Genomic DNA, 22859 nt, shown 5'->3' with positions numbered 1-22859 from the left:
ACACAATAAAATAAATTTGCTAAATCACCAATTATTTCACTGACATTTTTGTTTTTTTTATTTTTATTTTTATTTTATTTTATTTTTATTATTATACTTTAGGTTTTAGGGTACATGTGCACAATGTGCAGGTTTGTTACATATGTATCCATGTGCCGTGTTGGTTTGCTGCACACATTAACTCGTCATTTAGCATTAGGTATATCTCCTAATGCTGTCCCTCCCCCCTCCCCCCACCCCACAACAGTCCCCGGAGTGTGATGTTCCCCTTCCTGTGTCCATGAGTTCTCATTGTTCAATTCCCACCTATGAGTGAGAACATGTGGTGTTTGGTTTTTTGTCCTTGCGATAGTTTACTGAGAATGATGTTTTCCAGTTTCATCCATGTCCCTACAAAGGGCATGAACTCATCATTTTTTATGGCTGCATAGTATTCCATGGTGCATATGTGCCACATTTTCTTAATCCAGCCTATCGCTGTTGGACATTTGGGTTGGTTCCAAGTCTTTGCTATTGTGAATAGTGCCGCAATAAACATACGTGGGCATGTGTCTTTATAGCAGCATGATTTATAGTCCTTTGGGTATATACCCAGTAATGGGATGGCTGGGTCAAATGGTATTTCTAGTTCTAGATCTCTGAGGAATCGCCACACTGACTTCCACAATGGTTGAACTAGTTTACAGTCCCACCAACAGTGTAAAAGTGTTCCTGTTTCTCCACATCCTCTCCAGCACCTGTTGTTTCCTGACTTTTTAATGATGGCCATTCTAACTGGTGTGAGATGGTATCTCATTGAGGTTTTGATTTATATTTCTCTGATGGCCAGTGATGAGCATTTTTTCATGTGTCCGTTGGCTGCATAAATGTCTTCTTTTGAGAAGTGTCTGTTCATATCCTTTGCCCACTTTTTGATGTGGTTGTTTGATTTTTTCTTGTAAATCTGTTTAAGTTCTTTGTAGATTCTGGATATTAGCCCTTTGTCAGATGAATAGATTGCAAAAATTTTCTCCCATTCTGTAGGTTGCCTGTTCACTCTGGTGGTAGTTTCTTTTGCTGTGCAGAAGCTCTTTAGTTTAATTAGATCCCATTTGTCAATTTTGGCTTTTGTTGCCACTGCTTTTGGTGTTTTAGTCATGAAGTCCTTGCCCATGCCTATGTCCTGAATGGTACTGCCTAGGTTTTCTTCTAGGGTTTTTACGGTTTTAGGTCTAACATTTAAGTCTTTAATCCATCTTGAATTAATTTTTGTATAAAATGTAAGGAAGGGATCCAGTTTCAGCTTTCTGCATATGGCAACCCAAATGTCCATCAATGATAGACTGGATTAAGAAAATGTGGCATATATACACCATGGAATACTATGCAGCCATAAAAAAGGATGAGTTCATGTCCTTTGTAGGGACACAGATGAAACTGGAAACCATCACTCTGAGCAAACTATCGCAAGGACAGAAAACCAAACACCGCATGTTCTCACTCATAGATGGGAATTGAACAATGAGAACACTTGGACACAGGATGGGGAACATCACACACCAGGGCCTGTCGTGGAATGGGGGGAGGGGGAAGGGATAACATTAGGAGAAATACCTAATGTAAATGATGAGTTAATGGGTACAGCACACCAATATGGCACATGTATACATATATAACAAACCTGCACATTGTGCACATGTACCCTAGAACTTAAAGTATAATAATAATAATTTATAAAAAAAGGAGAGAGAGAATGCGGCAGAAAAAAAATATTTGAAGAAATAATGGGCTGGGCGCAGTGGCTCACACCTGTAATCCCAGCACTTTGGGAGGCCAAGGTAGATGGATCACCAGAGGTCAGGAGTTTGAGACCAGCCTGGCCAACATGGTGAAACCCTGCCTCTATTAAAAATACAAAAATTAGCTGGGCATGATGGCGTGTGCCTGTAATCCCAGCTATTCAGGAAGCTGAGACAGGAGAATCACTTGAACCAAGGGGGCGGAGTTTGTAGTGAGCTGAGATTACGCCATTGCACTCCAGCCTGGGCAACACAGTGAGACTCTGTCTCAAAAAAAAAAAAAAAAAAAAAAAAGGGAAACAATGGCCAGAAGTTTCCCAGGTTTCATGAAAAGCATCAACCATTGAATGATGAACTGCAAACAAGATAATTACAGACACTATACTAGTCACATTATACTCAAACTTTGGTAGGAAACCAAAGATAAAGAGAAAAAAGCTATTAGAGCAAGGGAAAGCACATTCCATAGATGTGAACAAGTCTATAAGTAAGAGCTAACTTCTCATCAGAAATAATGAAAGCCAGAAGACACTGGAGTGACCAACCCAGAATTCTATATCCAGCAAAAATATCTTCCTAAAATGAGGGTGAAATAAAGACATCTTCAGATATATGAAGGCTAAGAGAAGTGTCAAAAGCTACAGAATTGCACCAGAAATGTTGAAGGAAGTTCCTTAAGCTGAAAGGAAATGATAACAGATGGAAACTCAAACCTGTAGGTTGGTTTCAGGAAGGAAAGAAGAGTCAGGATTAGTAAATACAAGACTTTTTTTCCTTCTCTTAATCTTTTAAAAAGATAACTGTTTAAAGAAAACTAACATTATATTATGAGGTTTATACAGTATGCAGCACAAAGTCTGGGATGGAATAACTGTAATTAGACCATTGTAAGGTCGTATGTGAAATGGTACAATATTAACTCTAAGTAGACAGTGATAAATTAAGAATGCATGGTGTAGATCGAGTGTGGTGGCTCATGCCTATAATCCCAGCACTTTGGGAGGCCAAAGCAGGAGGACTGCTTGAGCTCTACAGTTCAACACCAGCCTGGGAGACATAGTAAGACCCTGTCTCTACTAAGAATTTAAAAAATTAGCCAGGCATAGTGGCACACATCTGTAGTCTGAGCTACTCAGGAGGCTGAGGCAAGAGGATTGAGCTCAAGGGGTTAAGGCTGCAGTGAGCCATGACCACACCACTATAATCTAGCCCAGACAACAGAGTGAGACCCTGTCTCAAAACAAAAGAAAAACACATAATGTCATATCTTAGAATGACGACTTTAAAAATAGAGGAATAGCTAACAAATGCAAAAAAAAAGAAAAAAAAAGAAAATGGAATACTAACAATTTCAATTGATTCAATGTAACTAAGAAAAACTATTATATAAAACACTTCTTTTAGTAAAACAGAGCAAACAATTCTTCCATGGAGAGAGTTGACTAATGCAAAAGTACATTTTACAACAGAAACAATGTTTTAATTCATGGCTATGATATAAAACCTTTGCATAAAGGCAGCTAAAATGAAATTTGAGATTAGGCAAGACTCTAACTATCTAATATGTTTGCTTGTTTCAAGACAAAAGAATTCCATGGCCAGGTACGGTGGCTCATGCCTGTAATCCCAGCACTATGGGAGGCCGAGGTGGGGGGATCACAAGGTCAGAAGTTCGAGACCAGGCTGGCCAACATGGTGAACTCCCATCTCTACTAAAAATACAAAAATTAGCCAGGTGTAGTCATGGGCACCAGTAATCCCAGCTACTTGGGAGGCTGAGGCAGGAGAATCGCTTGAACCCGGGAGGCAGAGGTTGCAGTGAGCTGAGATCACGCCACTGCACTCCAGCCTGGGCAACAGGGACAAGATTCCATCTTAAAAAAAAAAAAAATTCCACAATACAGAAAGAAAAGAACACAGTAGTACATAAAGCTTGTTTTCCCAACTTTGCGCTACGACCAACTGGAAACCAATCACTTTATGAAGAAAAGTTTGTAAATCAAGTATTCTTAATACTTGTACATATTATAAATAAATTTTTAAGTCCATTAATAATGAAAATAGCTTCAATGAAAACTAATTAAAAGCCAAAAATGGCATTTTAGCATCAATTAATACGAACTTTTATAATATCTGTTAAATATCTGTTATGCTGAACAGATATGCAATAAAATGTTTACCAATATTACTGAATCATTAAATTTTAGTTTTGAGCATAATATTCACGTAGTTTAAAATGCAAAACACACAAAAAAGAACATACAATAAAAAGCTTAGACTGGGTGCAGTGGCTCACGTCTGTAATCCCAGCACTTTGGGAGGCCAAGGCAGGTGGATCACTTGAGGCCAGAAGTCCAAGACCAGCCTGGCCAACATGGCAAAACCCTATCTTTATGAAAAATAAAAAAATTTGCCGAGCATCGTGTTGCACACCTGTAATCCTAGCTACTCAGGAGGCCAAGGCACAAGAACTGCTTGAACACGGGAGGCAGAGGTTGCAGTAAGCCGAGATTGCACCACTGTGCTCCAGCCTGGACGATGGAATAAGACTCTGTCTCAAAAGCAAACAACAAAAAAAGTCTCTGTCCCTTGCTCCCATCCTCCAATCACCAGTAAGAGGAAAAACAATTATCACTAAAATACAATCAGGAGACATATATAATATATACTGCAACTTGTTTCTGTGGAACCACAGACATGGTAACACTTTTCATAACACCAGAAATAACATTTTTTTATTAAATTGGGATTATTTCAAAGCTCACAAAACAGAAAACATTTGGATGACAAAGGATTCCCACATGAATGCCAAAAAGATCAAATGGAATGTTAAAACAAAGCACGATCAAGGAATATTGAAAGGACACAACAAAATAAAATTAACAAAAATACCAGCTAAGGTTCCATAAATTACTCCTGACCAACACTGACAGAACATCTGCAGCAGTGGGACAAATGACAGGGTTACAAGTTTCTGTGCCTAGATCCCAAATTAGTTACTGAAAAGCCAAGAACATGAGCCAGACTTACAAAACTAACTCCTGCTTATGCATCAGATCACCCCGAACACTGATACCAACAACATAGAATGGCATCTGTGGGGCTCAAATGAACATCTGGAGAATTTACAAAGAAAACCATCAACTTACAGGCCTCCTCAGATAAACAGCTTCTGACCTGATACTCTCAAGAGTAAATTGCCAATCATCAACTATTAAGGGGCAGATTACTCAGCTAAGGGTGATTAAAACTCTTTATACGGCCTTCCCTCCTTTAAATTTAGGCACTTCACTAATGCCTTCACCTGAGAAGTAAAAAGAAGTTCACGGCTGGGTGCGGTGGCTCAAGCCTGTAATCCCAACACTTTGGGGGCGGGAATCACCTGAGGTCAAGGTCAAGAGTTTGAGACCAGCCTGGCCAACACAGTGAAGCCCCGTCTCTACTAAAAATACAAAAAATTAGCCAGGCGTTTTGAGATCACACCACTGTACTCCAGCCTGGGCAACAGAACAAGACCATCTCAAAAAAAAAAAAAAAAAAGGTTCACTGAGAACACAACTGCCTGCGGGCCCTTAGACCACCATTTCTCCAAATTATCAGAAGACTGAAAGTGGTAAGATTGGGAGGAGAATCCTAAGAGGCCACTGGCCTAGTGGCCCACTATCTATGGAAAATACAAAAACCTACTCCTAACCTGACATACTTAATTCAAAAGGAATTGGGAAGAGGGAATACAAATAATTTCTATGGAGTCTCTAATTACCAGTCAGCTTGGGACAACTGGAGTTCCGGTGATAGCCCTCATAATCTAACTCCAATGCATTTTTTAATACTTTTATGGAAACCTCTAGGAGTAAACTGGAAATGGGTCCCTGCAGCAAATCAGGCAAAATAATGTGGCAAAAGCTACATTACTGCCACCACTACCTTTTTTGTTTGTTGGCAAGGACCCACCTCCAAGAAGATCACATTCCCAGCCTTCTCTGCAGCTAGGCATGTTCAAGCATATGAAGCAAACACAGATAATGAAATATAAGGGAAAGTCTATTGAGATAATTTCTGGTAAAAATTTCTTCCTAGTGGAACAAAAGAAAAAAGGAAGGAAACAGAGATGGGGGAAGGAGGGAGAAAGGTAGGAAAAATTTGCATAAGGAGAAATTGTCCTGCTCTCTTCTTCTTCCACCTAAAGTTGTTATATGAAAATACAGTACTTGGAGTTGCAGAAACTATCCGGCAATCATGAGGAGAACCATTACCAACATACAGAAAGATGGAAGGTACCTAGGACTACTAACCGTGGTGAAAGATTCTGTAGTATCACTGGAGCAGTTTATCTTTGAGGATAATTTCAGGTTTCAACCCATAGGTTACTCTTTAAAGAATAAGTCAGGCTATAATTTTTTTTTTTTTTTTTGAGACAGAGTCTCGCTCTGTTGCCCAGGCTGGAGTGCAGTGGTGTGATCTCAGCTCACTGCAACCTCCACCTCCCGGGTTCAAGCGATTCTCCTGCCTTAGCCTCCCCAGTAGCTGGGACTACAGGCATGTGCCACCACGCCTGGCTGATTTTTTGTATTTTTAGTAGAGATGAGATTTCATCATGTTGGCCAGGATGGTCTCGATCTCCTGACTTCTTGATCTGCCCACCTCGGCCTCCCAAAGTGCTGGGATTACAGGCATGAGCCACCACGCCCGGCCAGAGACTCTAATTTCTAAATTGATGTTCTCAATTACAAAACAAATTACGACTGGGCGCCATAATTTGTGAACTAGAATTGATACCCAGGTTGCATGCCTCTAAACCAGGGGTCCCCAACCCCCAGGCCACGGACCACTAACAGTCCGTGGCCTGTTAGGAACTGGGACACACAACAGGAGGTGAGTGGCGGGCAAGCAGGCGAAGCTTCGTCCATATTTACAGCCGCCCCCCATTGCTCACATTGCCGCCTGAGCTCCACCTCCTGTCAGATCAGCAGCAGCGTTAGATTCTCATAGCACGAACCCTATTGTGAACTGCATACGCAAGGGATCTAGGTTGCATGCTCCTCATGAGAATCTAATGCCTGATGATCTGTCACCATCTCCCACCAACTCCAGATGGGACCGTCTAGTTGCAGAAAAACAAGCTCAGCCTCCCACTGATTCTACAGTATATTGGGTTGCATAATTGTTTCATTATATATTACAACATAACAATAATAGGAATAAAGTGCACAATAAATGTAATGAACTTGAATCATCCCGAAACCATCCCCCTGACCCCACCCGCAGTCCATGGGAAAATTGTCTTCCAGGAAACCAGTCCCTGGTGCCAAAAAGGGTTGGGGACCACTGCTCTAAAGTAGCACTTGTTCCAGTATATCATACCTATGCTACCACACAGATTACCTTCATAATCTTTTTTTTTTTTTTTTTTGAGACAGAGTCTCGCTCTGTCACCCAGGCTGGAGTGCAGTGGTGTGATCTCGTGATCTCGGCTCACTCACTGCAAGCTCTGCCTCCTGGGTTCACGTCATTCTCCTGCCTTAGCCCCCCTCCCCGAGTAGCTGGGACTACAGGCACCCGCCACCACGCCCAGCTAATTTTTTTTTGTATTTTTTTTTTTAGTAGAGATGGGTTTTCACCATGTTAGCCAGGATGGTCTCAATCTCCTGATCTCGTGATCTGCCTGCCTTGGCCTCCCAAAGTGCTGGGATTACAGGCGTGAGCCATCACGCCTGGCCCATAATCTCTTATATTTATATACCTGAGTGTGGCTAAAAAGACCAGGTGAAGGTATACACAAAAATTATTCAATACTTTTTTCTTAGAGATACGGTCTTGCTAAGTTGCCCGGGCTGGAGTGTAGTGGCTACTCGCAAGTACTATCATAGCTCACTGTAGCCTTGAGCTCCTGGGCTCAAGCAGATCCTCTTGCCTTAGCAAGGACTACAGGCATGTGTTATGGTGCCAGACTAACACTTCTATTCTTAACCCTAGAGATAAGTAACTTTCATTATTAGTCCTTAGTTTAATTCCATCAAGTTCAGGAGAGTATCCTCTATTCATGTCTATGAATCATAAAATATCTTCATCTGCAGTGGGCTGCAGTGGCGGTCCCATTCAGAACAGAATCTTTAAATTTTAGGAGCAGGTAAAGATTCCTGAATAATGGCTTAGGAGCTAATAAACCAAGAGTCACCAATAGGATGAGGTATTACCAAAACCCTAATTCTTTCAATTTCAAGTACACAGTGGTCTGTGACAAAAAAAGTTTAATTAAACAGACCCTCTCAAACTATATTTCCTTCTCTGCCTAGTTAGCATCTCCTTCTTATTCTCCCCAACATAACTGACCATAATATGGAAGTATATATTTACATTTAAATTTTATTTAGTCATTTGAAGTTGCATGTTACCTTTTATTAATTTTAAAATCAGGTAATCTTTTTTTCCATCTCTTAAAGAAATGTTATTTAAGTGTAGCCCTACTTGATCTTTTTTCTTGCAGCTCTGTTTTTCAAAAATTCTCCCTCTCAAGATTTACATTTTAAGTTCTAATTTGAAAGAACACTAATTGAGAAGCAACTATGATTGTTGAATGAATTTTTAAATACCTGAGTTCAGTACCTGATCTGCTACTTCCAGTTTTCATCATATCTAAAACACCACTGAGGGCTGGGCATGGTGGTTCACACCTGTAATCCCAGCACTTTGGGAGCTCGAGGCAGGCAGATCACTTGAGGCCGGGAGTTGGAGACCAGCCCTAACCAAATAACGAAATCCCATCTCTATAAAAACTACAAAAATTAGGCCAGGCGCAGTGGCTCACGCCTGTAATCCCAGCACTTTGGGAGGCCAAGGCGGGCGGATCACAAGGTCAGGAGATCGAGACCATCCTGGCTAACATGGTGAAACCCCGTCTCTATTAAAAGTACAAAAAAAAAAAAAATTAGCCGGGCGTGGTGGTGGGCACCTGTAGTCCCACCTACTCAGAAGGCTGAGGCAGGAGAATGGCGTGAACCCAGAAGGCGGACCTTGCAGTGAGTCAAGATAGCGCCACTGCACTCCAGCCTGGGCGACAGAGCGAGACTCTGTCTCAAAAAAAAATAAAAATAAAAATTACTACAAAAATTATCTGGGCATGGTGGCACACAGCTGTAATCCCAGCTACTCGGGAGGCTGAGGCACAAGGATCACTTGAGTCTGGAAAGCAAAGGTTGCAGTAAGCCAAGATTGCACCACTGCACTCCAGTCTAGGCAACAAACCAAGACTATGTCTCAAAAAAAAAAAATTTTTTTTAATTTAAAAAATAAGAACACCATTAACTGCAAGACACATTATTTTATATTCTGCTAAGAAAAAATGCTGCCAATTAACACAATACCCTGTCACTTAGAATTTTCATTTATACTTATTAAAAGAGTTCTTTTAAACTTATTTAGTCAGAGTTTAGCATACGCATAATAAAAAAAGATAAATGAAATAAACTGGTGCATAAATGGGTCACATTCAGAGTCGAACTCTTCTCAATCATTTTTTTGAATCAGTCACTGATATCCATATATTTCCACAAATTACCATCCTCCATGCTATCAAAAGCCAAGGTGATCCAACATTTGTATTCCAACCATTGTCTCTGGGATTTTCTTTTTTTTTTTTTAATTTTATTATTACACTTTAAGTTTTAGGGTACATGTGCACAATGTGCAGGTTTGTTACATATGTATACATGTGCCATGTTGGTGTGCTGCACCCATTAACTCGTCATTTAGCATTAGGTATATCTCCTAATGCTATCCCTCCCCCCACCCCACAACAGTCCCCGGTGTGTGATGTTCCCCTTCCTGTGTCCATGTGTTCTCATTGTTCAATTCCCACCAATGAGTGAGAACATGCAGTGTTTGTTTTTTTGTCCTTGCGATAGTTTGCTGAGAATGATGGTTTCCAGTTTCATTCATGTCCCTACAGAGGACATGAACTCATCCTTTTTTATGGCTGCGTAGTATTCCATGATATATATGTGCCACATTTTCTTAATCCAGGCTATCGTTGTTGGACATTTGGGTTGGTTCCAAGTCTTTGCTATTGTGAATAGTGCCACAATAAACATACGTGGGCATGTGTCTTTATAGCAGCATGATTTATAATCCTTTGGGTATATACCCAGTAATGGGATGGCTGGGTCAAATGGTATTTCTAGTTCTAGATCCCTGAGGAATCGCCACACTGACTTCCACAATGGTTGAACTAGTTTTCAGTCCCACCAAAAGTGCTCCTATTTCTCCACATCCTCTCCAGCACCTGTTGTTTCCTGACTTTTTAATGATTGCCATTCTAACTGGTGTGAGATGGTATCTCATTGTGGTTTTGATTTGCATTTCTCTGATGGCCAGTGATGATGAGCATTTTTTTATGTGTTTTTTGGCTGTATAAATGTCTTCTTTTGAGAAGTGTCTGTTCATATCCTTTGCCCACTTTCTGATGGGGTTGTTTGTTTTTTTCTTGTAAATGTGTTTGAGTTCATTGTAGATTCTGGATATTAACCCTTTGTCAGATGAGTAGATTGCAAAAATTTTCTCCCATTCTGTAGGTTGCCTGTTCACTCTGATGGTAGTTTCTTTTGCTGTGCAGAAGCTCTTTAGTTTAATTAGATCCCATTTGTCAATTTTGGCTTTTGTTGCCATTGCTTTTGGTGTTTTAGACATGAAGTCCTTGCCCATGCCTATGTCCTGAATGGTATTGCCTAGGTTTTCTTCTAGGGTTTTTATGGTTTTAGGTCTAACATGTAAGTCTTTAATCCATCTTGAATTAATTTTTGTATAAGGTGTAAGGAAGGGATCCAGTTTCAGCTTTCTACATATGGCTAGCCAGTTTTCCCAGCACCATTTATTAAATAGGGAATCCTTTCCCCATTTCTTGTTTTTATCAGCTTTGTCAAAGATCAGATAGTTGTAGATATGCGGCATTATTTCTGAGGGCTCTGTTCTGTTCCATTGATCTATATCTCTGTTTTGGTACCAGTACCATGCTGTTTTGGTTACTGTAGCCTCATAGTATAGTTTGAAGTCAGGTAGCGTGATGCCTCCAGCTTTGTTCTTTTGGCTTAGGATTGACTTGGCGATGCGGGCTCTTTTTTGGTTCCATATGAACTTTAAAGTAGTTTTTTCCAATTCTGTGAAGAAAGTCATTGGTAGCTTGATGGGGATGGCATTGAATCTATAAATTACCTTGGGCAGTATGGTCATTTTCATGATACTGATTCTTCCTACCCATGAGCATGGAATGTTCTTCCATTTGTTTGTATCCTCTTTTATTTCATTGAGCAGTGGTTTGTAGTTCTCCTTGAAGAGGTCCTTCACGTCCCTTGTAAGTTGGATTCCTAGGTATTTTATTCTCTTTGAAGCAATTGTGAATGGGAGTTCACTCATGATTTGGCTCTCTGTTTGTCTGTTTTTGGTGTATAGGAATGCTTGTGATTTTTGCACATTGATTTTGTATCCTGAGACTTTGCTGAAGTTGCTTATCAGCTTAAGGAGATTTTGGGCTGAGACGATGGGGTTTTCTAGATTTACAATCATGTCATCTGCAAACAGGGACAATTTGACTTCCTCTTTTCCTAATTGAATACCCTTTATTTCCTTCTCCTGCCTGATTGCCCTGGCCAGAACTTCCAATACTATGTTGAATAGGAGTAGTGAGAGAGGGCATCCCTGTCTTGTGCGAGTTTTCAAAGGGAATGCTTCCAGTTTTTGCCCATTCAGTATGATATTGGCTGTGGGTTTGTCATAGATAGCGCTTATTATTTTGAGATACGTCCCATCAATACTTAATTTATTGAGAGTTTTTAGCATGAAGGGTTGTTGAATTTTGTCAAAGGCCTCTTGTGCATCTATTGAGATAATCATGTGGTTTTTGTCTTTGGTTCTGTTTATATGCTGGATTACATTTATTGATTTGCGTACGTTGAACCAGCCTTGCATCGTCTCTGGGATTTTCTTACAAGCTTGCTGATACCCATCCTGCAAGTTCTATGCATGAAGAGGCAATGACAACTGCATCACAGCCTAAAAGAGCCATAAGATGCATCTTGATTTCAGAAATGTAAGAATGTAAAAAAATGTGGTTCTTATAATTCATGAAACACAATAACTTCCTTTTGTATCTTGAATAAGACAACATTCTTCCTGGACTTCAATTTTCCACTAATAACAGTAGCTACCAATGCTAAATACCTACCATTCTTGGCATTTCACCTGTCTCATTTTACTTTCACAGAAAAGCAAAAAGGTCAATATTAATCTTGTTTCACACATACAAAATACTGAAGCTCAGAAAAGCTAAGCCACTCGTCCAAGATTACCCAGCTAACAAGCAGCAGAGCTGGCTTTCAATCTATGGCCTACCTTCAAAGTTCTTATTGTTTCCATTACCAGTGGTTCTCAAAATTAAGTGCAGATAAAAAACTCACGTGAAGACAGGCACTGTGGCTCATGCCTGTAATACCAGCACTTTGGTAGGCTGAGGCAGGTGGATTGCTTGAGCCCAGGAGTTTGAGACCAGCCTGGACAACATGGCAAAACCCCATCTCTACAAAAAAATAGAAAAATTAGCTGGGCATAGTGGTGTGCACCTGTAATCCTAGCTACTCCAGAGGCTGGGTGAGAGGATTGCTTGATCCCAGAAGGCGGAGATTGCAGTGAGCCATGATCATGCCCCTGCACTCCAGCCTGGGTGACAGAATGAAACGGTATCAGGAAAAAAAAAAAGAAAACCTCAGGTGATTCTTCCATAGAATGGGAAAAAAATACTGCATATATTTGCAAATCATATATGTTATAAAGAACTCTTAAAATTCAATAAAAACAATTTTTTAAATGGGCAAAGTACTTGAATAGACATTTCTTCAAAGAAGATATACAAATGGCCAATAAGCATATGAAAAAATGCTCACCATCATAAGCTATTAGAAAAATGCAAGTAAAAGCCACTTACAATATCACTTCACATCCACTAGAATGCCTATAATCAAAAAGACAGACAATAACATGCACTGGCCATGACGTGGAGAAATAGGACCCATCATGTATTATTGCTGGTGGGAATATAAAATGGAGCAGCTATTTTGGAAAACAGTTTGAAAGTTCCTCAAAAAGTTAAACACAGAGTTACCATATGACCCAGACATTCCATTTTTAGGTATATATCCAAGAGAAAAACATATATCCATACAAAAACTTGTACATGAATGTTCATAGCAGCATTATTAATAATAGTAAAAAGTAGAAACAACCCGTATCTCTGTCAACTGATGAAGGGATTAATAAAATGTGGCATATCCATAGAATGGGGTATTATTTGGCAATAAAAAGGAATGAAGTAATGATATTACAACTTGATGAATCTTGAAAACATTACACCAGGCTGGGCGCAGTGGCTCACGCCTGTAATCCCAGCACTTTGGGAGGCCAAGGCGGGTGGATCACTTGAGGTCAGGAGATGGCAAAACCCCATCTCTACTAAACCTCACTGAGGCTTTGAGATGGCAAAACCCCATCTCTACTAAAAATTGAAAAATTAGCTGGGCACGGTGACGGGCACCTGTAATCCCAGCTACTCAGGAGGCTGAGGCAGGAGAATTGCACGAACCCAGGAGGCAGCGGTTGCAATGAGCCAGGATCGCGCCACTGCACTCCAGTCTGGGTGACACAGAGAAACTCAGTCTCAAAAAAAAAAAAGGAACCATTATGTCAAAAGAAACCAGTCACAAGATTCCACTTCTATAGAGACAGAAAGTAGATAAGTGGTTGCTTAAGGCTGGAGAGGGTGATGGGGAGCGACTACTAATGGGTACCAAGTTTCTTTTAGGGGGAACTAAAATATTTTAAATTGGCATGACGATTGTACAACCCTATAAAAAAAAAAGTTGAATGGTACACTTTAAATGGGATATGTAATCATATATGATATACAGTCACATCATGTAACTTACATGATATGTACATTGTATATAAATAAAGCCTTGAAAAAAAACTCTAGACCAGATTAGGTTACCTCTAAGATCTCTTTCTTGATACAACAGTCTTCGAGACACTGAAAAGAAGTCTCAGCACCATGCACAGTGGCTCATGCCTGTAACCCCAACACTTTGGGAGGTCAAGGTGGGAGATCACTTGAGCCCAGGAGTTCGAGACCAGCTGGGGCAACATAGTGAAACCCTGTCTCTACAAAAAAATACAAAATTAGCCAGGCATGCTGGTGCATGCCTGTGGTCCCAGCTACTCAGGAGGCTGAGGTAGAAGGATCACTTAAGTCTGAGAGGTCGAGGCTGCAGTGAGCCGTGATCACACCACTGTGCTCCAGCTTGGGTGACAGAGTGAGACCCTGTCTCAAAAAAAAAAAAGTCTCAGAACATCCATAAACAGACCTCAGAATCCAATCTCCCGTGACTCCTGGGAATCTGCAGTTCAGAGAAAGTAACGTACAGTACAGTAATTCCTCACTTGAGGTCTCTAGACCACCAGGTGTCTGCAAAGGCAGGACAGGTGCTTCTTGAGCCAGTTTCAATTCTTCAGAGCATCTATAAGAAATCACATATTCAGCCTTCTCTGGGGTAAAGTTTTTTAAGTGTCTTTGACTTTGACGAAACTCACGTTAACGGTTTGAAAATAGTGATTTGGAGCTGACTGACAGCTCGATGTATCAAAAAATTAGAAAACAAATTATTCCCCAATAATATACTGTTTTTTGGGGGGGTTTTGTTTTTTGGTTTTTGGGGTTTTTTTTGAGACAGACTCTAGCTCTATCGCTCAGGCTGGAGTGCTGTGGCACTATCTCAGCTCACTGCAACCTCCACCTCCCAGGTTCAAGTGATTCTCCTGCCTCAGCCTCCCAAGTAGCTAGAGTAGCTAGGATTATAGGTGTGTGCCACCATGCCCAGCTAATTTTTGTATTTTTAGTAGAGACAGGGTTTCACCATGTTGGCCAGGCTGGTCTCAAACTCCTGACCTCAAGTGATCCACCCGCCTTGGCCTCCCAAAGTGCTGGGATCACAGGCATGAGCCACCGCACCCAGCCTCCTGATAATATATTATACTTTTTGATAGGCAAAATATTTTTTACAACTGGACTCATCATGAGTTCCTTGGTTAAAAGCTTGGGAAACACAGATACAGGGGGGAGTACAGTAGTATGGAAACCAGGACAAATAGCTTAGAGTCTTGACCAATATAATTCATTTCATTTCACTATGCCTCAGTTTACACTTTCATCTATAAAATGAACAAACATGATAATATCCACCTGACTAAAATTCAATAAATTTTCCATATTATAGACCTCCTTAAAATGTCTTCTAAGAAGGTAGTTCTTTATATTCTGGGTCACTGCAAAAAATTTTTCTTAACTGACTCTACTCAGCACAGCATAGGATAAACAATCCTAAGAAGAAAAGTACACAGACTGTAGTATGTAGAAACTTATGGTAAGTGGTCTTAAAAAGCAAAGAGAAAAAAATATAATAATAAACTAAAAAGAAAGTAGACTCTACTTGTCTACTGCTGATAGCAAAAGTCAACAGGAAACACATCAGTATAAAACCTCCCCAAAGCATGGAATGTCCCTGATTAACAACAAATTAGTTGTCTTTTCATCTCATACTTCACTCCCAAATACTAGCTTCCAAATGCCATTCGCAGAACAAATGAACTGAAGAAGGGGAGGAGAACAAAGGAGAAAAACTGTATCATAATTGGTGTCCTCCCCTCGAAATTCCAAAAGATAAGAACTGGGGATTGTGGGGTGGGTTGCAGCAGTAGTGGCTCACTTCTGTAATCCCAGCACTTTGGGAGGCCGAGGTGGGAGAATCACTTGAGCCCAGGAGTTCAAGACGAGCCTGGGCAACAAACAAACCCTGTCTCTACAAAATTTTTAAAATAAGCCAGGCATGGTGGCACGTGCCTATAGTCCTAGGTACTTGGGAGGCTGAGGCAGGAGGATCACCTGAACCCAGGAGGACAAGGACACAGTGAGCTAATATCACACCACTGCATTTCAGCCTGGGCAACAGAGCAAGACTCTTGTCTCTTAAGAAAAAAAAAAAGAAAGAAAAAAGAAGGGACGTAAAGGGGAAGAACTAGATAAAATTTAGCATAAAATTCTATTTACAGTCTAATGTGCTGCAGATTTTTTTTTAACTTTTTTCAATGTTATAAAAACTTTTGACATTTTCTCAGGCTGGGCACAGTGGCCTGACGGTAGGCTTGCTTGGGCCCAGAAGTTCAAGACCAGCCTGAGTAACATGGTAAGACCCCATCTCTACAAAAAATACAAAAATTAGCCGTGCACCTGGAGTCTCAGCTACCCTGGAGGATGAGATGGGAGGATCACTTGAGCCCAGGAGGAGAGGTTGCAGTAAGCAGAGATCACACCACTGCATTCCAGCCTGGGCAACAGAGTGAGACTCTGCCTCAAATTTAATAATAAAAAAAATTATATACTACTAATTTCTTTAAGAATAAAAAGCTATTTGTACTTTTCTAAGTGAATTCATACTAACTTAAATTAAGCATAAAGTTGGAAGGGGGCACTGGTGAGAAGGAGCACTAGTCTCAAAAAAGGAAAAGCAAGTAAGATCCTTTACAACTTAATTCATATAAAAACCCAAGTTTGGGCCGGGCGCAGTGGCTCATGCCTGTACTCCTAGCACTTTGGGAGGCCAAGGCGGGTGGATCACTTGAGGTCAGGAGTTCAAAAGCAGCCTGGCCAACATGGTGAAACCCAGTCTCTACTAACAATACAAAAAAATTAGCTGGGCGTGGTGGCAGGCGTGGTGGCAGCTACTAGGGAGGCTGAGGCAGGTGAACTGCTTGTACCCAGGAGGAGAGGTTGCAGTGAGCTGAGATTGCACCACTGCACTCCAGCCTAGCCAAGAGAGGGAGACTTTGTCTCAAAAACAAACAAACATCCAAGTTCAGAGATTTCCAATGAATTTTTAAAAAATCATTCCACTTACTAGGGCAGACAAGAGAAGCCAGATCACCTTCTTCCTCAGGCAACTGAAGTTATCATGAATACCAAGAGGAGGCAAGTTTCAACTTTTTCAATATTGTCTTTGAAAAAAAAAAGCAAATCAGAAACCTAAACTCTTCTTTTAGTAGGTAATAGAGTATCCTATTCACAACTCTATGGGAATGAAAGGATTCATTCCATTAAGTTAATATAGATAGAAGAACACACTAACTCCTTTAAAAAAATAACCTGTTAATCCTTGGAGCACCAACAATCTCTGTCTTTACATATTATATACTCTACAACAAATAAGACAGTGTATTTAAAGTGATCACGTGAACCAAAGTATATAACACAAGCTCAACAGAAGCCCCTATAGCCCCCCTACAGAGTGTATACAGTATCTCACCCAAGAAAAAAGAAGATACATTTAAATATAGCCAGTTACATTCATTTGACAACAAAGGTATAAAGATACAAAAATGAATAATAGCCCATAACTTCAAAGACTTCACCTGAGGGAAGATGCCACTTCTGGCAAAATCAAAGTCCTTTGACTTTGTGCAAAATCAAAGTCCTTTGAGATCACAGAGAACAAAGAACTTGCAGTTATTGGTAATCAAGAATTTGTCAGGTGAAAAAGTGGGAGGAAGGGTACCAACAGGCAAAGACAACAGCATACACAGGGGCATGAATGTAGAGTGCACAATTAGACAACCTGACGTCCCGAGTGACCAGAGCAGGGGGAAGAAAGAGGAAGGATGCATGGGCATGAAATGGTAGTAACTAAGCCAGGAAAGGAAGCTTGCAGCTGGGTTCCAGAGAACCATATATACTATGACCAGGTGTTTGGCCTTTATCTAGAAGGCCACAGGGGAGTGATCTATAATAATGTTTTTACAAAGCTAACTGGTGGTAATGTGGAAGACATATTTAAAAGAAGAGATGGGAGATGGAAGATATAAGGACACTACTGCAATAATTAGGATACTAGTATACTGCAAGCAAAATGTGATGGATCAGCAATAATACAAACTAAGCAACAGCAATAGGAGCAATAGACTGTATCAACTTAGCTTAGATGTGTGCCACATCTCACATGCATTGTCATTTGATCAATACAACCTTGGGGAACAGAGGCCATTATTGCCCCACTTTACAAATAAGAAAAATTAAGTTTATAAAGATTAATTCATTTTCCACAAGTCAGCACAGATATCAGGACACAAACTCAGGACTGTCTGACTGCAGTGTCCACATTCTTGACCATAAGCTCCTGCACCAAGTTACAGACAATAGGGGAAAAATGGAGACAAAACGCAATCAAGAAGTCTTTAGAAGACACAATCAACAGAAATTATTACAACCACTGACCACCCATACCCCACACGGGATCTTCACTTACACACTAATTCTGCCTTCCTGAACTGCTTCTGAAATTTATTACTTTCTTCATCTAGATATTTCTTAGTTCGCTTAATAAGTTAAAAAACCTTACATTTTTAACCATGTCAAGAGTTTCAGATATCTTGCACAGGAATTTTTTTTTTTTTTTTTGAGACAGGGTCTCACTCTGTTACCCAGGCTGGGGTGCAGTGGTGCCATCTCAGCTCACTGCAACCTCCGCCTACTGGGTTCAAGCAATTCTTCTGCCTCAGCCTCCTGAGTAGCTAGGACTACAGGCGCACGCCACCATGCCTGGTTAATTTTTGTATTTTTAGTAGAGACAGGGCTTCACCATGTTGGCTAGGCTGGTCTTGAACTCCTCACCTCAGGCGATCTGCCCGCCTCAGCCTGCCAAAGTGCTGGGATTACAGGTGTCAGTGACTGCGCACGGCCTCGCATAGGAATTTTTAAGTCTAAATATTTTCTTATGGTTATAATAAAGGGAGGAAGACAAATACAGAATTAAAATTGTAATTTTCAGTCAGAAAACAACAATCTTGATATATCCAGGATGGATGAGAATAGATTTATATGCCTTAGTCAGAAACCCTGAAGACAGGTATATAGCAGAAATGCTTATAGTGCCTAAATATAGGAGAGGAAAAAAGGAAATTCTTAAAACTAAAATCTTTGGGCTACAAACAACAATCCAAACACATAATTTTATCATAACACCAGAGTTAACATTTTTCATGAAACCAACATGAAGTTAGTGTACCACCAGAAAACTAGGTAACTGATGAGGCTTATAGACCCAATTCCAATTTGATAAATGTATTATAAAAGGGAAATAAGAATTGCAGCCACTCTTGTTTCACCATGCAAATCATCTTCCATTCTTGACGAAAATCTTTGTTGAACTGTCAGTCTGTATTACAAGATTGTTAAATAAGTGGTATTTCTTTCATTAAAATAAGTCATCCATCCCTCTAGTAAGAAAGATACTAATTTTAACAATATTAGCAAGATGTCTTAGCTATTCAAAGTTATCTTGATTATGAATATGAGTAACCTCAATAATAAAATATGATAAACACACTTCTCACTAAATTTGGCACTCAAAGACAAAGTTGTATTTGTCATGTTCTAACCCAGTGAGAGCATATAACCATCTGGGGCTGACTGGCTCACCCCCAGATATTAACCATTAACCACAAGTGTTGGTTTAAAAATCTAACTGTGTAAAACTGTTAAGGTCAATAAAATGATTGTTACAATTCCGTGGAAAGATTATTTAAAGAAGAATCTTTAATTATTATAATTTGACTAGCAAGACTTTTAAGGTCCTTGTTTTTTCTGAATACTATGTGTGCATGCATTATAGGTCCCCCACTGAAGGAAAAAGTTTGTATTGTGTTAGTTCCAGTTCTAATTTCCAGCTGAGTCAAAGTTCTAACAGCCTTAAAACAGGAAATCCAAAAGGAAATTCCATCATCAGTTCCTGGGGCTTGGTAACTCAAAGGTTCTTTGAAACAGAGAAACAGAAGTCCTTGAACTATTTACTACAATCTTACCTCATGTCTTCAAGCAAATCACATTCTGCTTGATGTTTGGCTTGAAGTTTTGTCATCTGCTCAACTTGAATGTTTTTCAGTTCTTGTGTAACTTTCACCTAAAATATACCATATATTTATGAAGGTCTTTTTACAAATTTAACCCAAAAAAATTGCTTAAGGAAAATATATCTGTCAGAATATGTCTCTTGCTCGCCTCTCCCTTGAAGGCCATAAATCCAATATTCTCCATCTAGTTTTATTTATTGAAGATACTTATTTAATGAAAAATTAAAGCCAAATAGCCTGAACAGAGATTGAATGAAAATACACGACTATAAATATTACAAACTAAAGACGTGCAAAATAAACTGCCAGTCATTCCATTTCACGCACAAGCTCAATCCATGTCTAGGTCTTCCCACAGTTTTAAAAGAGCCTGTCTTCTATTTCTAAAAAAGATTCAAAGACAATAACCACCAGGAGAGGTGAGCAGAGTGTGGATGGGGGCTGGGAGCCTAAGAGTGCCTGATACCCAATGACCAATATTTACACCCTCATGATAATATGCCTGAATCGACTACATAAATTACACCATAATGGCTGCGAAAAAGCACTGTCTCAGAATGATGCTCTTGCTGACAGCGCATCAAATCACAATCTCTTTCTCACAAAGGAGAAAGCAAAAGTGACCTTCCAGCATATGCAGTGCTTTTAAACTACCCCGGCAAGCCGATCCCCGTGGAGGCTCCACTTCAAACAGCGAGAACAGCAAATGCCTGCTGGCCAGAGAGCCTCGCCCGCCAGGCCGGGGCCCCAGGGTTCGAAGTTACGGTCAGTCTGGAATCTCGGCCTTAGCAGTGAGACCACCCGGAGGGGTGGGGGTACATGTTCGAAAGAAAAGGACTCACTTAAATGGAGAAACCCGGATTAGGAAAGAGAGAAAGCAGCGGCAGCAGATACGGGTGAGTTAGGCGTTAGGCAAATGTTTGCCCACGAGGGGAGGACAGAACGGCCTCATCCACCCAGTGCCCAGAGTAGACATTCAGTATCCATCTGTAGGATTAAAAAAACAAGCACACAGCCTCGGCCCCTGGGAAAGCTGGGGAAGGGCGCAGCGGGGAGGCTGATGACAAGCCGGGTGCATCCGTCACTCCCACCCTGGTCATCCAACCCCGGATCGCAGTGCACACGCCACGCACCTCCCGGGCCCGGTCCTCGCTTTTCTGAAAACACCAAGACAGCTTCCTCGCCCCTCAGCCAGGGACGAGGCAGGACCCGTCAATGCTTAATTTGTTTTCCCTTGGGGTGGGGAGGCGGTGACTATTCCAACTTCTTTTCGGCCGCCCCGTGGGAAAAGCAGGCCAAACCCTAAGGCTAGGCTAGGAACAAATCCCCCGCAAATTTGCAAACGGGCGGGGCTGGCGACAAGCGGCTGGAGGGCTCAAAGCTGGTGCAGACTAAACAATCACACACGCACAAGGCTCTGCAAAGCTGCAGGGGCGTCCCCGCCTCCCCCTCGGTGCAGCCCCGAGAATGCACTTTGCAGCGGGCAGCATTGCCATGCGCGCGCACACACACAAATGCACACCCGAAACTCTTGTGAAATGTCTGGGGGTCTCCTGCGTAGAGGAGGGACGAGCCCCGGCGGCCCCTCTGTCGGAAAGGCAACTCACACGCGCGCCCCCCACCTGGAGCCGGCGGCAAGTCGGTGACAAGCCCAAGGTGAGGGCGGTCACGGCCCCTTGCGGGAGGGGGAGGGGGCGCAGCGGTCGCCCCAGCCGCGTTCCCGGTACGCATCTCTCCGAACCCCAAAGCCCCCCAGCTGCGCCCTTACCTTCCTCGGCGGCGGCTGCATGATGCTGAAGGGACATCAATCCTCCCCGACGGCAGCGTTAGCAAGGACCAGGAGGAGGAGGAGGGCCGGAGAGAAGGGGACGGCCCAGCGAGCGCGCGCGTGTGTGAAAGGAGAGCCTAAGAAGCAGGACTTGCCCCGGAGGGAGCAGGCCGGCGGGCGGCCGCAGGACCCTGGCCAGAGAGCGAGTGTGAGGAGAAGGGGGAGGAGCGCCGGGAAGGCCCGGGGCCCAGGCGGCCCGGGGGTGTGTGAGGAAGGAGGCGGAGACGGCGAGGGGGCGGGGGCCCCGGGAGCGGGGGCGCGAGGGTCTCAGCCGGCCGGGCGGCGGGTGAGCCGCAGCCGCGTTGTCCGCGCTCCCGGTCGGCCGCCTGCGCCGCCGCTCCCGGCGGACGCAGCGGCCCCCACCCCACCTACTCAGGCGGCCCGGCCCTCGCTGGGCCTAACGCCCCCGCCCGCCCGGGAGGAGGAAGGTGGCGCCGCTCTCCCCGCTAGGGCTCCACCACTCAGGCCGCGGGAATTTCCGGCCTCGCCGCGCGGCGCAGCGCCCCGCTCAGGATGCTGAGGGAACCGCTCCGTCCAGAGCGGGGTTCGAGGGGCCGGTCCGGGCTGCCAGGAGGGAGCGAGGCCACGGCACGGGGCTTCGTACCGCGGCAGGGGAAGGGGGAAGCTAACGGATTGGTCGGCGGGTGGGAGGTGTGGAAACGCCAGCGCCACGCGAAAATCCCCCCTTTCTCTCCGAGAGTGGCACGTTCCAGACGCCTCCTGGCGTCCCTCCCCCACGCTGGGAGCCAGCCGGGGGCTTCCCGCGCGCTTTCCCGCCAGCTCGCCCCGGCGCGCGTCTCCGCTCGGGGGCGCGCACGTGGGCGGGAGAGGGCTCCGCGCCGACGCACGCGCACAGGCCGCCCCCGCCTCCTGCTTGCCTTTGCGGCTGCAGTGTGTGTGTGTGTGTGTGTGTGTGTGTGTGTGTGTGTGTGTGTGTGTGTCTCGGGGACGCGGGGGACGACGTGTGTGTGTGTGTGTCGGGGGCGCGGGGGACGACGTGTATGTGTGTGTGTGTGTCTCGGGGGCGCGGGGGACGACGTGTGTGTGTGTGTGTGTGTGTGTCTCGGGGGGCGCGGGGGACGACGCTCGCAGGGAAACGTTTGCAGTGGGGAGGGGGGCAGCATGCCTGTGGGATACGAGAATTCCGGCGTTTGCTTCCTCTCAGCCACTCAGCACCCTACTCTCCCTACTAGCTAGATGTACGCGAGAGAGGCGAGCAAGGACAAGTCGCTTTGCAGCTGGCCGCAGGTGCCAGGCCA

At 42.9% G+C, this 22859-nt stretch overlaps 1 protein-coding gene across 4 annotated transcripts in view; it reads right to left on the bottom strand.

Annotated features, from left to right (window-relative positions):
• Positions 1 to 22178, bottom strand: part of FCHSD2 (FCH and double SH3 domains 2) — a 335209-nt gene extending 313031 nt beyond the window's left edge. Inside the window, exons 1-2 of one of the 4 annotated variants that reach the window (XM_030829076.1) lie at positions 21541 to 22178; positions 19725 to 19822 (exon numbers count right to left, since the gene is read on the bottom strand). In XM_030829076.1, coding sequence (XP_030684936.1) covers positions 19725 to 19822; positions 21541 to 21561 — 119 coding nt within the window. In that variant the 5' untranslated portion in view covers positions 21562 to 22178. Of the gene's footprint in view, positions 1 to 19724; positions 19823 to 20614; positions 20668 to 20905; positions 21030 to 21540 lie in introns of those variants that run through there. The other 3 variants (XM_030829079.1, XM_030829077.1, XM_030829078.1) reach the window with 3 other exon arrangements.
• Between the last annotated feature and the right edge of the window lie 681 nt (positions 22179 to 22859).

Source organism: Nomascus leucogenys, chromosome 15 (assembly GCF_006542625.1).
Source record: "Nomascus leucogenys isolate Asia chromosome 15, Asia_NLE_v1, whole genome shotgun sequence".
In the NCBI taxonomy this organism is placed as follows: domain Eukaryota; kingdom Metazoa; phylum Chordata; class Mammalia; order Primates; family Hylobatidae; genus Nomascus; species Nomascus leucogenys.
This window is presented reverse-complemented; position numbering and strand designations above follow the sequence as displayed.